At 41.6% G+C, this 16049-nt stretch overlaps 1 protein-coding gene across 1 annotated transcript in view; it reads left to right on the top strand.

Moving 5' to 3' along the window:
* pde8b (phosphodiesterase 8B) overlaps positions 1 to 15449 on the top strand; it is a 34951-nt gene extending 19502 nt beyond the window's left edge. The window contains exons 13-24 of the mRNA XM_073477576.1: positions 899 to 950; positions 2241 to 2318; positions 2850 to 2926; positions 3821 to 3985; positions 6824 to 6869; positions 8276 to 8405; positions 8521 to 8719; positions 9361 to 9578; positions 9700 to 9838; positions 10407 to 10574; positions 10738 to 10867; positions 14296 to 15449. Of these exons, the coding sequence (XP_073333677.1) occupies positions 899 to 950; positions 2241 to 2318; positions 2850 to 2926; positions 3821 to 3985; positions 6824 to 6869; positions 8276 to 8405; positions 8521 to 8719; positions 9361 to 9578; positions 9700 to 9838; positions 10407 to 10574; positions 10738 to 10867; positions 14296 to 14405 (1512 nt within the window). The 3' untranslated portion in view covers positions 14406 to 15449. The remainder of the gene's footprint in view (positions 1 to 898; positions 951 to 2240; positions 2319 to 2849; positions 2927 to 3820; positions 3986 to 6823; positions 6870 to 8275; positions 8406 to 8520; positions 8720 to 9360; positions 9579 to 9699; positions 9839 to 10406; positions 10575 to 10737; positions 10868 to 14295) is intronic.
* The last annotated feature ends 600 nt before the right edge of the window (positions 15450 to 16049 follow it).

The following is a 16049-nucleotide window of genomic DNA, read 5'->3' on the forward strand; positions in this document are numbered from 1 at the left end:
GTTCCATTTAATGAAGCCAGTTAATATCTTGAAAATAAGATGATGTTTTGGTTTTTGTTATTGAAAATAAATTGTCAGAAATTAGAGACAAAATCTCACAAATTGGTATTTGGCCTGCACTTCTGATCTTCTGTTTTGGGCTGAGCTCCACTCGCTTTGACATTTCTGGTGTGAAACGGCATCTAGGAGCAGTGATAGTGACACAAACTACTCAAAGTTATCTCTACAGGTAGCAACAAATGACCTGCGAGTGTCCCAAAACGTCAACAAGCAGCACAGGCTTAAAGCACAGAAGCCCCCCTTCTCACATGAAAATCCTGCTGGATGCCACTGGATATGTTAGAAGTGTTGAATTGAATCATATTTATTTAATCACTCACACTGGATCATGAAAAGAGAGTCTCCACAATTGTTTGTTTTTTGTTTTTTTTCTATGAAAAATTATCAGCTTAGCCACTGATGACGTCGCTCCAAAAACCAGTTCCTAACGTCATGGCTCGTAGGGCAGAGCTGTCTCCACTGTTTACCAGTGTTTTCTCTGTATTTATAAGCAGCTTTACCACTCACAGGTGGTAGCTTCAGAGAATCTTCTTAAGAAATTGCTCTCACAGGTGATGTACAAACACAGTGAAGTGTTCAAATATCAAACAGTTCTGTGCTGCATTTTAATATTGGTTTGTTGAGGTGGGATGAAAAGTTATCCTCAGTATGAAGCACATCAAATCGCTGGCTCACCTTAAGTCTTTAATCAACAGAAGTAATCCTACCAGTGTGTTGGTTTCAAGGAACAGGAAATTAGGCTGGTTGTATTCCTGACAGCGAAGGCGAACCAACAGTGACTCTTGGTCGTCGTCCAGATCTCGACTTTAATCAGCTTCTGCTCTCTCGTCTCTGTCAGGTCCACAAGTTCAACAAGGAAGAGCGATGCAGCGGGGAACATTCGCAGTCAGGTAAGTTAACATGACGTATTTATTAAACCTGAACTGGACAAGTATAGTTTCTAATTAAAACCTGACTGGTAAATTTAGAATAGCATGATTTAGATCAGCAGTCATTAGCAGGGAGTCCTGTAGATTACATGTAAATCACGGAGCTAAGCTATGTAGCCGCGAGACTGACATGACTGAAATGTTGATGTTTCTTGCTTCGCCTCATGCTAAATATATTTTATACTTAAAGGTATTTTAACCTGTTTCTTAAACTTTGACTCCGATCCAAACAAAGGCAGTAGAAGTGATGGCTCTCCTCCACATGAACCAAAAACATTTCACTATTTATTATTATTCTCTGTCAGTGTTGTAACAAGTAACCTCTTGTAGTAATATATTACTTTGAGCAGTAATATAACGTGTTTCTATTCGGGTTATCTGTAATATTATTACAGTTACTAACTCTGGTAACATGTTGCCATCTGAAATAAAGACCCACTGGATCACTGGCAGCCTGTTGAAGCTCCTTCAAAGAGGCGCATAACAATATAAATGTTAAAACTTGTGTCAATATGGACACTGTAGAATAATTCATTCAGATTTGCCGACATGGTCTGCAAAAAAGATGGAGAAAAGTGGAGACTCCCGACATTTGTTGAGCTCATAAAGTCCTTATTTGTGTCCATTAATTGAAAATGTATCTTCATTTGCTCCGTAAGTCTCCACTGATCAAAGGAATCAAAAAGGGTTTTTTATCAAATAAATCACAGTTAAATATTTTGTCCTGTGAAGTTCATCGCTCACTGTCTGACAAACAAAAACAAAACCTCTTGAGACAGGAGACATATTTTCTCTTCTTCCTGCCGACTGTTGTTGGGCATGTTTGTTTTCTTTATGTTGCTGCCTACAACATGAACGTGTCCCCACCTTCATCTGTAGCCTAAACAAGAACCTAGACAAGAACTTGCAATTTAGGAATCTGGTTAAAAATCTTCGTGATCAAGCAGCAGATGGATTATTTTTTCATCCAGCTGTTTTGAAAAGTCTTTGAGGGTTGTGGAAATACGTTTGGAAAAGTATTAGATGTTGGAAGCACTTCTGAATCTTGCCCCAGTTTGTGCCTCTTGTGTATTATCAATAAATTCAAGCTTTTGTAAGCGTCCCGTTTTTCAGAAACATAAATACCCATTTTTGAACATCCCAGAAGGTCAATTAAAATGAAGCAGCTCTGAGACTCGGCTGTATCGGCATAAATCTGTTGAAACATACTGAACATTTAACGTCCATTTCCTCCCTCTGTCTTCTCCTCAGAGTGTCATTCTTTACGTCACCGGGACAGGAGGAAAGATTCAATTGACGCCAGATCGCTCAGCTCTCGTGGTAGTGACGGTAAGACCATTCAAAATGCATTATCTTCTATTTGAGGCTCTTTTTTTTTTTTTTTTTAAATGAACCCAGCTCCAGTTTGTGCTGTTTTGAAGATGAGAGGCAGAGAGGACTAGATAACTGCTCTGAGAATAAAGCGAAGGCAGGGACACAAAGGAAGAATGGGCCGATGATGGGAGTGAGTCAGACTGTGTTATGGTCGGTACTTAAACTAAAGAGATCCTAAAGAGAGATGTCGTGGGCTGATGACATTACGTACCTCCCTCCTCGACTCACTGCTGCTATTTTCAGGTGTCCCTGCTTTGTCTGCTTCTCTTCTCGAATCGAATGAAAACCACCGTACAAACTTTGTCTTCTCGTCCTTCATTACGTTTGAGTTAACATTTGTTCTACATTTCCTTTAATTCGTGGCCAACAATCGCAGGTCCTATGATTTACTACTTGCAGTTACAGTATTAATGTTGTTAATTGATAGACTCATACAAGCTGACGATCAGTGAGCCCCACTGAAAATCACTGTTTTCTGAATTTCAGCTCCCAGTTTACAGAACCGAAGGTACTCCTCCGTCGCCAGGATTCACTCAATGACTATCGAGGCTCCCATCACCAAGGTATGCCGCTTTAACTTCCTTTGGACACCGACAGTGATCGCACAGACTTTTAAAAATGAGTCTCATCTAAATTTCTACAGTGCACTTTCAACAATTTCAAGTGCATTTGAACTTAAATAAAAGCCTATTTTTAATTGTGCACCTCTTTTATGGACAGGAGAAGTGTGTAAAACTTGAAGCAGAAACTTTGTCACAACTTATTTTCCTCTGAGAGCAGCTTGTTTATTCACTTATGGAAAAAAATACGTATTTCTGAGTTTGTATTATTACCTCATTAATATTGTAAATAATAAAATTCTGAGTTTTGAATTTCTTCAAAACTACATAGTGCCCCTTTTAAACAGATGATTTCTTTGCAGTAAGTAAGTTGCAGTAAAATAAACATCTTATTATTTCTTGTTTACAGCGTGGTTAATATCAGTTATGACAGAGTGTCATGTCTAATTTCCACAACACTGGTCAGTCAAAGTTCACATGACGGGTTTTTCCCTGTATGTATTTGCAAACATCACATTCTAGTGAACATGTTCAGAAGTGTGTTGGTGATCAGGGTGTGAACTCTGGATTCTCCCTGACCCCGCTGTCATGATGTGAAGGTGCTCAGAGCAACAGGCTGCCGCTCATGTACAGTGTATAGTATGTCACATTGTCTCCCTCCACATCCCACCACAGGTCCTGTGATGTCCTTGTGTGGATGACAGCAGCTTTTTTTTTAGCTGCTTTGCCCCAGATGGGACTTCTCCAGCATCACATGCACGTCTCCATGACACATGCACAAAGAAAGGAGCGCTCTGTTGCAGCGTGTCTTGCAGAGAGGCTGTTTGTGTGTGTGTTTGCATGTGATGTCTGTTTTGCTGCAGAATAAGGACTTTTCTTTTTCCTCTTCCCACTCAGGTAATAAACATCATCAACGCAGCCCAGGAGAGCAGCCCGGTGACCGTAGCCGAGGCTTTAGATCGCGTGCTGGAGATCCTGAGAACCACCGAGCTCTACTCCCCTCAGCTCGCCTCCAAAGAAGATGACCCCCACACCAACGACCTGGTCGGGGGGCTCATGAGTGTAAGAGGCAGCGTAGATGCTTCATTCATAAGTTCACACGTTTAAAGCTCTTTATAAGGAGAGGTCAGAAATAGTTGTTCCTCCATCACGTTGTAAAAATGTTGCTACCTCATGCAAATGAAATCAAACATGCGTTCTTATTGAACCAAGAATGTTTTGGCCTCCAGAATCAGATCAGTGGTGCCAGCAGAGTCTTTGTTTATTTTTTATATTTTGATTTGTTGATTGAGTCAAACTATGAGGTGAGTCACTGCACGCACATGTTTGACTCTGAACACAGAGTTGGTTGAGGTTTTCAGATCATTCAGTCCAGCAAAGACGACTTTTGGACAACAAATTATACATTTTGTAGCCATATTTTTTATTCTTGTATGAAAAAGTCCCATTAAAAAAAGACTAAAAACCTTCTTTCATATCTAACATCCGGTTTTAACTTCTTCCTCTGTGTCAAAAAACTGCTAAAAACACATCAATGAGCCACAATAGCTGCTTTTACATGGAGCCTAATATTCTGATTATAATTGGCTTAAAAATGTACTGAAGAGGATTAAAGTCACTGTAGAAAAAAATTGACAAATTTTTTTCCCCACAATTTGGACTTTTTACTCAGATTTCGGACTTTTCTTTATACAGTTCTGACCTTAAAGGGATAGTTCGGATTTTTTGACATGAAGTTGTATGACATCCTCACCATCAGTGTCGTGCATCAGCAGTGACTTTTCCCTCACTGCGTCCTGTGAGCCGAGGTCTGTCCCGCTGTTGTTGCTGAAGAAAGTAGTTACGGCTAGTTTGCGGGGTCACTAAGATAAAGCGTTTTGCTTCAAAAAACAATATCCGTTCAAAAGAGTAAAACATTTGCATCACAAAATCGTTTACGACAAAAAAGTCAGACCTCACAATCACCTGGCACTATTTCCCCTCCCTTTGTATCACTGCGCGCTTCCGCCTGTTGACACACGGCACCGCTCCGTCAGCTGTTTCACGGTGTTTACATGCTCGCATGGTAAATGTAAATATGTCTGACTACGAAACGAGTGATGAAGACATTCCTTTTACCACAGAGCCAAAGGGATATCTTTATGAACCTGAATACACAGACACCGAGCTTCGTCAAATGGAGTTAGAATGGGCAGAGAGAGAGGAGAGAGACGGAGAAGCGGTCCAAGCTGAAGTTGGACCTGTACAGACAGTACATAGTTGCTGACAATAATAATAACAGTCATCATATAAAAAGGCACCGTCTTTAGCTTGTAGGTAGTTGTTCTTACCTGGGGTCGTGGCACAGCAGCGCTCTTCAAAACATGTTTCTTCCTCTTTCCTGGGCGTGTAGGAACATAATCGTCCTTGCTGAAGTGTGCACTACACACACAAAGCTTTTTCACCCTTGGCAGTCTCGCTTCAATGTTCAAGCCTATGGCAAGAAGCCAAAGTTGCCTAATAGCAATGTCCGTGACAGGAAAGCGGTGAAATATATACGGCGACTTGGTGTGATCTTTGTTGTTGCAACCCGGATAATCGCAAATCCGCACCATTTTTATATATCCTCTTGTCTAATAATCTCGCTAGTACTCACGTTAGCTCTCTCGCACATCCGGGCATGTAAACACAGTGAAACAGCTGACGGAGCGGTGCCGTGTGTCAACAGGCGGAAGCGCGCAGTGATACAAAGGGAGGGAAAGTAGTGCCAGGTGATCGCGAGGTCTGACTTTTTTGTCGTTAACGATTTTGTGATGCAAATGTTTTACTCTTTTGAACGGATATTGTTTTTTGAAGCAAAACGCTTTATCTTCGTGACCCCGCAAACTAGCCGTAACTACTTTCTTCAGCAACAACAGCGGGACAGACCTCGGCTCACAGGACGCAGTGGGGGAAAAGTCATTGCTGATGCACGAAACTGATGGTGAGGATGTCATACAACTTCATGTCAAAAAATCCGAACTATCCCTTTAAACTTTGGTTCTGAGATAAAGTCTGAATTCTGAGGGAAAAAACTGATCAAAATAAAAACTCTCTTGTAAACGATATCCCCTGATAATTATCCAGCTGCGTCTTGTATCAGCAGACAAGACGCAGCTGGATAATTATCAGGGGCCCACCGTCATGATGTAAATGCATAGTGACGTATAATGCTCCACTTACTAAAGATGGCGGCTTCTAAGGTGAAGAGAGAAAAACACTGCAACGCTTTTTTTTACACACAAACTCTGAGAGAACAATAGATATCCATCAACACTATCAACACACCGAAAGAGAAAAAATCTCCGACGGGGAAGAGGAACTTGTGACGTAACATGACTGTAGCGAATGTCACACAGCTGGTGTGTCTAATTAAATTAATTGTCGCATGTAAACACAGGCTCTATTAATCCCGTCCCATGTAAACAGTTGACCCTAAATCTTCAGTCGGAGTGAAGAAATATTGATCCAAATGTGGATTAATCCTCCGCTGAAAATAGTCCCCAACAAATTCTCTTTTTACGTCTGTTTAAGTGAATAAAGTTAAAGCTACATGTCCAGATGTTTCAGGAAACTACTGAGCTTTTTCTGAAAAAAACAAAAAACAATTATGTATTTTTTAAATAAGATTTATGTCTTCAGAAGAAACAAATGGGGTTGAATCTGAGCCACAGACAGGGTGTAGACCAACATGAGGTTTTTGACAATAAATTAAAAAAAACATTTTGAATAAAGATTTGTGCTTTGCAGAGAAAATGTTAGAGAACTATAGAGCTAAAACTTTTTATGAAAACTGTTTTATAAGCTTTAGATGAACCAAAGGCCGCTCACTGCTCTTCTACAGTTAATTAAACCACTTCTTTCTTTCTGTTTTCTCTCCAGGATGGCCTGCGGAGACTCTCTGGGAACGAATATGTCTTCTGCAAAAGTGAGTTTTAAGAACCAACTGTATATAACAGTGAATGATGCACACAATAAGTCCATTAAGAACATAACATGGTTTTGCTAATGAAATCAAAAGGTGCATTAGAGAAAGAGGAAAAGGATCTCCTTAAAGTAGATTACATACACTGACAATGACACAGGTTCACACTCTTAAAGGAAAAGTTCAGCCAAAAATACGGACGCCCTGAGGGAAAGTGAAGAGTTTGGTGGTTTCCCCAGATAATTTTTTTTCCAGATGAAAAAAAAACTTCTTGGCTGGAGAAAAAATAAAAAAGTAAGCTCATTTATCAGTGTCTGTTTCTGCCAGGAAAAAAAATTCTCTCATTTTTTTTATTTTCCCACATTTTCACATGTGAAAGAACATTAGAAAGATTTCCTGGCAAAACTGTTTTTCCCCACCAGTTCTCAAGTCACAAACACAGGAGAGAAAAACAATTAAGATCAGTCTTAGAAAATGGATCAGCGGATAAAAAAAAATGTACTTACCCATCAGGGCGTCTGTGCCTCCCTCCATGTTGGTGTAAAGTCAGGTGAAGTCTCGTAGTCCACAGAACATTTCTGGAGCTTCACAGTAAAACAGAGTTGCAGCATTCTGCTGAACACCTGAAGCAGCTGGAGACTTGATTTAAAATGGAAAAAACATAAAATGTCTCCGTACAGCTCGCCAAGTGAAATCCAAGTCTCCAGAAGCCTCAAGATCCTGAAGTGATTTGAAAAGATGTTATTTACACGCTTTTTAAAGCTGAAATCTTAAGCTAAGCTAAAAGTAAAAATAACATCTTCAGCATGAGGGGGAGGAGATAATGACTGCATTTTCATTTTTTGGTGAACTGTACCTTTTAAAGATGATATAAGAGAAGCCCAGAAGTTAATGTTAATGAGTAAAGAACATGTAGGAGGAGATTTAGCCTGCGGCCTTCATCATCACAAAGATTATGGATCGTGACTGAATCTCACGAGTTAATATAAAGTTTAAGGTGGTAACTGTCTTGATGAAAGCATTAAAATGTTCTTGTAGCTTTCTGGAGTGTGAATTCTTCCATTGAGTTTCTTATGTAATCCCCATTATAATGATTAAAGTCATAAGAACACTTAGCCGATCTGAATCAAGAGTTTAATTTCCAAGAAACCAGCGTCTTTCTCTCAGAACTGCAGCTCCCTCTGCTCTCATATGACTCTTTAAACAATCTTATCAAACAACATCTTTGTACCTCAGTCTCGAAGGACCAGAGTGCCAGTATGTTTGCTCATGTATACCGATATTAGAGAGCCAAGATTGGCACAGCCATTTTTGATTTATCCGTGAAATCCCACACAGAGCTCCGTCTCTGTTTGCCCCTTTTATGGTCAACTCACCTTCAACGCTGCACGCTTCTGTCTGTCCACTAGATATGAGTCAGAGCCAGCTGGCTATCCCAGTCACCCTGAATGACGTCCCCCCGTCCATCGCCGAGATGCTGAATGATGAGGAGTGCTGGGAGTTCAACATCCTGGAGCTGGAGGCAGCAACACACAAGAGGTACGAAGATGGTGGAGTCACGGCAGCCAGAATGAGGAGAAAGATTAGAGAGCCGCAACGATTAAACAAAGTCAGAATTCTCTGAATATTTTCTGGTTTCTTTCCTCCTCTGCAGACCGCTGACGTACCTCGGGCTGAAGATCTTCACCAGTTTCGGCGTGTGCGAGTTCCTGAACTGCTCGGAGGCCACGCTGCGCTCCTGGCTGCAGCTCATCGAGGCGAGCTACCACGCCTCCAACTCCTACCACAACTCCACGCACGCCGCAGACGTGCTGCACGCCACTGCCTACTTCCTACGCAAAGAGAGAGTCAAGGTTAGAGGAAAAACACATCTGGAGTCCAGTGTTTTATATTTAACACTATAAAACAAATATTGTGACCTTTTATTAGTCACACAGCGAAATATAATAACTCATTTTAATAGTACTAACTCATACCAAGGCACATGATATATGATGGCTGGATTACAGCACAAAGAGGAGCGCTCCTCGTGTCACTGAAGGTCATCATATGTCCCAACTTACAACATCGGATAAAAACAAGCAGCGCTTCAAAATGTCAAAGATGTGATGTGATCCACTACAAGGGTTATGGTGTCTGGTGACTCTGTGTTGAACTAACTTTATTGGCAATGTCATTCAGAACAAGCTAAACAAAACAACAAAATTTCATTATGACAAAAGGTGCCGATGTGTGTTTATAATAGACGTGTGTGGTTAGTTCAGTAGTGGATTAAACGATGCTACTCTCGCTAGTCAGCAGCAGAAATACTAGTCTGCTAACTTATTATAATTATTTTATTAATGTACATTTTTAAGTTACATATTGACATAATTTGCAGTGTTTTTTATTTTTATATATTTTGTCGACAAGCCCAAGTTAAAACGTCGGAGAAATTAAAACAAACAAGTTCGGTCCAGTACTGACGTCACCCTGTCTCTGCTGGTTTGTTCAGAGCAGTCTGGACCAGCTGGATGAGGTAGCAGCTCTGATCGCAGCCACGGTTCACGACGTGGACCACCCGGGCCGGACCAACTCCTTCCTGTGTAACGCCGGCAGTGAGCTGGCGATCCTGTACAACGACACGGCCGTGCTGGAGAGCCACCACGCTGCGCTCGCCTTCCAGCTCACCGTCCGAGACAGCAAGAGCAACATCTTCAAGAACACAGACAGGTCGGTAGCAGCAGCTCCTGGTGGTGTCGTGAATACAACGCAGTGTGTTTACATTACTTCCTGCGGTGTGTTAGACTGCGACTGATCCGGATGTTAACTTTATCTCCTTCACGTCTGACAGGAATCAGTTCCGGACGCTGCGACAGGCGATTATCGACATGGTGTTGGCCACAGAGATGACGAGACACTTCGAGCACGTCAGCAAGTTCGTCAACAGCATCAACAAGCCGATGGCGGCCATAGAAGAGACCAGCACAAGTGTGAGTGTGGCTGCACTTAGTTCGACTCATTTTACAATTAAACGTCTTCCAGAAAGGTCGGACAAGAAGATGACACTTATTTTTAAGAGATCTGTTATTTTAAGTCTGTACGGAGTTAGAAGCTTCATTCAGAACGTTGACATCTGAATTTTAAATCAACATTCGAAGCTGCGCAGCTTTTTGTCATTTTGCATTTCTGTTTAAACCCTGTTTAAAGATGAAGCTACGCTGTAGAATTAGATTCCATACCAACACTTTGGTGTTTTGAAAGCTTGTTTTATCTGACGATGTGAGAATGCAAAATAATTTTAAAAAATAAGAAAATACAGACAGAGGGTGAAGGCTTCTAGTGGTTCAAAAGTGATGATTTGCTGACTGAAAGTCCTGCACAGCATACCTTTCATGCCAAATTATAAGAAAACTCTAAGATACATTTTAGGAGATTTAAAATAAAGTGTTACTGGAGTGTCTCAGTAAACGTGTGTAGGCAGAGCGTGCACGTGTTATTGTCTGTATGTGTTATTGTCTGTATGTGCAGATGCTCATGTGTGTGGTGTCGTTCCTGCAGAGCGTGAACAGCGACTGTGACGGTCAGGCCAACATCAGGAACTCTCCAGAGAACCGGCTGCTGATAAAGAGGATGTTGATCAAGTGTGCAGATGTGGCGAACCCCTGCAGACCGCTGGAGCTCTGCATCGAGTGGGCAGGACGGATCTCTGAGGAGTACTTTGCACAGGTGAGGGGACAAACACTGATACAGCTGAGGACAGAGCTGCTTCTGTACGATTCATCTCAGTTATGTCCTTTCACATCTCAGGCTGCACATGTAGTCTGTGTGTGTGTGTTTCAGCTTCGCTGTTGTCAGCTGATTGTGGTCTGTGTGTGTGTTTGACCTGCAGACGGATGAGGAGAAGAGACAAGGGCTGCCCGTGGTGATGCCGGTGTTTGACAGGAACACCTGCAGCGTGCCCAAATCTCAGATCTCCTTCATAGACTACTTCATCACCGACATGTTTGACGCCTGGGATGGTAAGAACATCACCTTCTCTTCTGTTTACCTTTGTGGTTCGCCCCTCTTTGTCTGTGAGTGTGTTTAATAATTCCATTTCCAAGTAGGCTAGTGTGTTCCTAAAATACAGTCCTGTACTTATTTACTGTAGGGTCTGATTCTGAGTCAGACGGGCTACTTAACAAACTTAAATGTTTACTTTCAAAGAACTTAAGCACTTGACAAATAATTGTCTTTGTGGAGCTTCCTCAGCTGCTTTTAGTCTCTCGTATGTTTGATGTCTCCACTTATAATCACATTACAGTTACAGTTTCACTTTCTCAGCTGTTTGCACTTTTCTTTGATAATTATCTCAAACTCTCAATCGTCCTCCTTTAGTCTAAACTGGAGCTCCTCCAAAATGAAGTCAAGAGGTTGAGCATGAAAACATAAAAGTTCCTTGTTTAGCTTTTTTGGGAGAATTCAACCACGTCTGAGTTCCCCTCAGATTGCTGACAAAGATGCAGTAAAAGGAGATGTTCTGATATTCTCCGCAGACATATTTGCTTCCTTTAATTTGGTTTTCCACTTCAGTTGTGACTTTGAACTCTTTTTTAAACGCCAGCAAACTTTATAGCAGTTGGTGCGATCAGCAGCAGGGAATTCTCAGCGATACCACTGAAAATCAAAGGCTGCCAGAAAGCCTTTCAGCAGCTTAAACCATTTCTAAACTGTTTGTTTGAGGAACTATGAGACTCCTCATTCATGTAACCTGACAGTTATTAAGTAGAAGCTTTGACTTTTCAAATGAATCATATCAAAAGCAGAAAATAAGGGCTTACAGTCGTGCTAGCAGCTGTATAACGGTGTACTTGGGCACAGAAATGCTTCAAGCTTAATGCTAACATCAGCATGCTAACAATCACAGTGTTAACATACTAATGTTTAGCAGGACATGTTTAGTTCACCATCTTAGCAATGTTAGCATGCTTGTTAGCATGCTAGGTTCACCTGAGGTTGATGGAATTGTTAGTTTTGCAGGATTTTTGTCATGAACTTGTGATTTAGATTCGTTCCCTATAAACCAGACTTCCACTGGGCGAAAGAGCTCTTGGGAAAATGGAGGCTGATAATACGACTTGGGACTGCCAGGGGAGGAAAAGTTGTCTGACTTAGTCCAACACTTAAAATAGAAACAGAGGATCTCCGAAGTTGAGACAGTTCATCCTGAAGGGGACATACATGTGTCGACAAAATTTTCATGGGAAACTTTTTTAATAGTTGCCGAGACATTTCGATATAAAAGTATACAAAATATACAATACAAAAATATCAGGCTGATGGTGGCACTGGAGAAATGTCATGGAATGATTTAAATCAGTACGATTCATCCTCTGGGGATCATGAAAGTTTGCTCAAGATTTCAAGGCAATATGTCCAATAACTGTTGAGATAAATGAACTTTGTGGACTTTAACTGTTGCTAATCCACTGATGCGTTGGATAAAACCGTTCCCAGGGATTTAAGTGTTTCCAGTTAAAAAAACAAGATTAAACTGGTTCCAGTTCTCTGAATCACAGCACACATTTCTGATTTGTTCAGCGATCAAAATAGAATGAATGAAACAAAACAGCGACACTGTCGGGATAAAACACAACCTCATACATTCACATCTTCACTCGGAGGTTTCTCGGCTGATTGCAGAACAGGGAATTACAGGAAAGAGATGAGGAGGAGGAGTCAGGAGAAGAGGGAAGGGATAGTTTGGTGCGTATATCTTCACATTCCCACTGATTTTCCCTTTTACTTTAGTCTCCCCCAAGAGGGAAGTTGTTTACTGTCAACAGCGCTCTGATGTCACGGAAAGATTTCCAAACGCCAGTGGGACGGGGAGAGACTGCGAGGGCGTCGGGGGAGGAAGTTGGGAAAATAGAGGAGAGGATGGGGGCGTACGGCTTCACTTCTAAACACAAAAACACACATGCAGCCGCTCTCGATCCAGCAGGGTCAGCGTCGGGGTCAGCGTTAGCTTCACAGATGCATCGTGGGTCATCAACAGACCGGAAACGAGGATGTAAACAAGACGAGGTCGTGCACTGAGAACACACACTCTGCAGACTGAAACACACAGAGACCTTTGACTCCTGTAATGTGGGAGAGTGTACATACATAACATCAGCCACTGTACAGGAACCCTCCAGTCCAGCAGCTCATGTGGGAGGACAACAGGAAGCGTCTGACAGCAGGTGTGTCCACCAGCTCACATTTCACCGCCATTGTGTTTGTTCCTGGAAGGTCTTAAAGGAACAATTCACCCAAAAAATGTAAATCAAGTCATATTTTTTTTAGCCCAGAATCTTTCTAAGTTCCCCCGTGAAATGTCCCGTCTAACCCATGGAGGAAAAAAATGTTCTTATGGGATTTTTTTTTTTTTCTTGCCGTTTCACACATGAAACAAAAATGTCTCGCACACAATTTATTTTTAACTATTTTTTCATAGTTCAAAAAAAAAATTTCCCCCTAAACTTTTTTTTTTTTTTTTACTGAAAAAAACATTCACCCGGTTTCACACATGGAAAAAAAATTAATTCTTGCCGCGTTTCACGAATGCAATTTTTTTTTTTTTTTAGGAATACTTTTTTCAGGGGAAAAAATCACTCGCAGTAAAAGCAAATTATTTCTCATGGGAATTTTTTTAATTTAATTTGGTTTTGTTTTTTTCTCCTGGAAGACATTTTGTCACCCTTTTTCACAGAGAAACATGAATTTTAAAAAACATTTTTCCTGAAAATAAATTTCACACATCAGAAAAAGTTTTTCCCTTGGGTTGTTTTTTCACTGACATTTTGTTGCTCCTGAATTTATTTTAATTACTCGATTTCACACATGGAAAATCTCCCCGAGAGTTTTTTCTTTTTTCACTGAAATATTTTTCCTTAAAGAACATTTCACTCGGTTTCACACATGAAAAAAAAAATTATCTTGAAATAAAAAAGCTCCTGGAAAACATTTTTTCAGTCAGTTTCAGATGGAAAAATATTTTTTTACTCACTTCACTCGTGGAATTTTTGCTTCCTGATGGGAAAAAAAAATCTAATAATTTTGAAATGTTTTTAAAAATTAAATTAAAATTAAAAATGTTTTCACTGAAATAAATAAATAAATAAATGTACCTTGCGTTCTCACAGATGGAAAGAGAAGTTAAAGAACTTCGACAGATGATCCATGCCAAACTATATTTCCACCAGTTGTGAAGTCACAAACGCAGCAGAGAAAACGATTTAGATCAGACTCAGAAAATGGATCACGGAGCCCCTCAGGGCTTCGATAACACCCCAAGACCTGTAAACACACTTTAATGTGTAAAACTGGTGAAATGACCCTTTAAGAAGCTGAACCTATTGAATCCAGTCAGGACGTCAAATCATTTGTCTCTTCTCTAACCGACCTCCTCTCTGTCTCCTCTCAGCCTTCGCCAGCCTGCCGGGTCTCATGGAACACCTGTCGGAGAACTACAAGTACTGGAAGGGCTTGGACGAGATGAAGTGTAAGAGTCTGCGTCCTCCTCCTCCTTCTTGACCGACTCCTCGTCGCCTCCATCACTCCGAGCGGGGCGGGACAGATAATGTGGCCCCGCACTGGAACAATTAAGTCTCTTCAGCTGTGATTCGACGGAGCGCTGTGCCCTCCCGGGCGACCCCGGACTCGGGCCGATGCCGGCAGAGCGAACATCACTGACTGACGGACGCTGAGACGTGTTTCCATCTCAAATCACAGCCTCTTTTCTCGTGTGGAGGTGGTGTTCAGTCGGAGGAGAACAGGTTGTCATTTGAGGGCCCCGTCGACTCTCTGTTGCCACTTTTTACGGCCCTGTTAAGTATTCCTAATAGCACCTGTGTGGACCTCACCTGACAATCTGTACCATACAGTGTGACACACCACAAACCTGCACTTTAGCTAATCGAGACGTTTTCAGTTTGAGCTCCTTCTGCTGTTTTTGCTTTTCAGTTTGTATCTTTTTCACTCTGCATCTATTTGTGTAAAAGAGAAGTGGTGATTAAGACGGTGACCGAAGCCAGAAGCACCGGCTCCTCATGCAGTGTGTGTGCAATCAAAACTCCCTCTTCAAACCACCAACTTGTGAAGGTGCTCAGCTGGACTGATTCATTCTGAGGAGCTGTGATCTAACTGCTGTGTGAGCGACACTTTGACTTGTGTCCGGGACCAAATCCTGAGCAATCCACGCCGCTGTCGGGCCCCCGAACAGAAAGAACTCGCTCCAGAGACGGTGAGCCAGGTACCACGGTCCGATCAGGAGGGAGGACCAGCCATCTTTGGTGACGATTGCTGGATTTAAAGATCGTGTAGCTGGTGGTGAAATATGTCACCCAGAGATCTACTGTTATGGTCACATCCTCCACATCATCGTCCTGTGTGCACTGTGAAAGCAGTCAGTGGAGATCTTTGTCAAACCTGTACGTCAGAACATTTTCTCCTCCCCATGCTGATGGAAAGTCAGGTGAAGTTTAGTAGCTGGAGACCTGGATCACAGCAGACGAGCTGTATGGAGACATCTGATGGGTTGTTTTTTGGTTGTTTTTCCGTTTTAAATCAAGTCTCCAGCAACTCTGTTTTACTGTGAAGCTCCAGAAATGTTTTGTGGACTACGAGACTTCACCTGACTTTCCATCAGCATTGAGGGAGGAGATGATGACTGGATTTATATTTTTTAGTGAACTGTTCCTTCATCCAATAATATAAAAACATCAGATGTTGCTTTGTGACACTAACTGTAGAAGTTTTCACCCAAATAGGAAGAAACAAATGTGACTGACGAGCATCTGAACAACATAAACGTTCGATGTGAATATGAAGGAGATCCATGTTTGGATCCGGCTGCAGCGTCGGTCTGCTCTCACATTGTTTTAGTTCAATCTAATCTAGTCTAAAAACCTGCAGCTCGCAGTTATTTGTCTCTTTTTGGAGAAATGAAGCTGCACATGATTTCCAGATTATTTGGATTCAGAGAAACAACAAAAGGTTGTGTGATGTGTCTGCCCTCTGGTGGCGGCAGGGGGGCGCTGCAGTAGTGGGACACAAACATAAATCAGTGATGGTTCATCATTCATCATTTTCCAGATCAGATCAGGAAATGAGTTATTACTCACCTGTAGTCTGGAATGAAAAATCAAAGAATTTGTCAGCATTTACGCAGAAAAACAA

This window comes from Pagrus major, chromosome 12, assembly GCF_040436345.1.
Source record: "Pagrus major chromosome 12, Pma_NU_1.0".
In the NCBI taxonomy this organism is placed as follows: domain Eukaryota; kingdom Metazoa; phylum Chordata; class Actinopteri; order Spariformes; family Sparidae; genus Pagrus; species Pagrus major.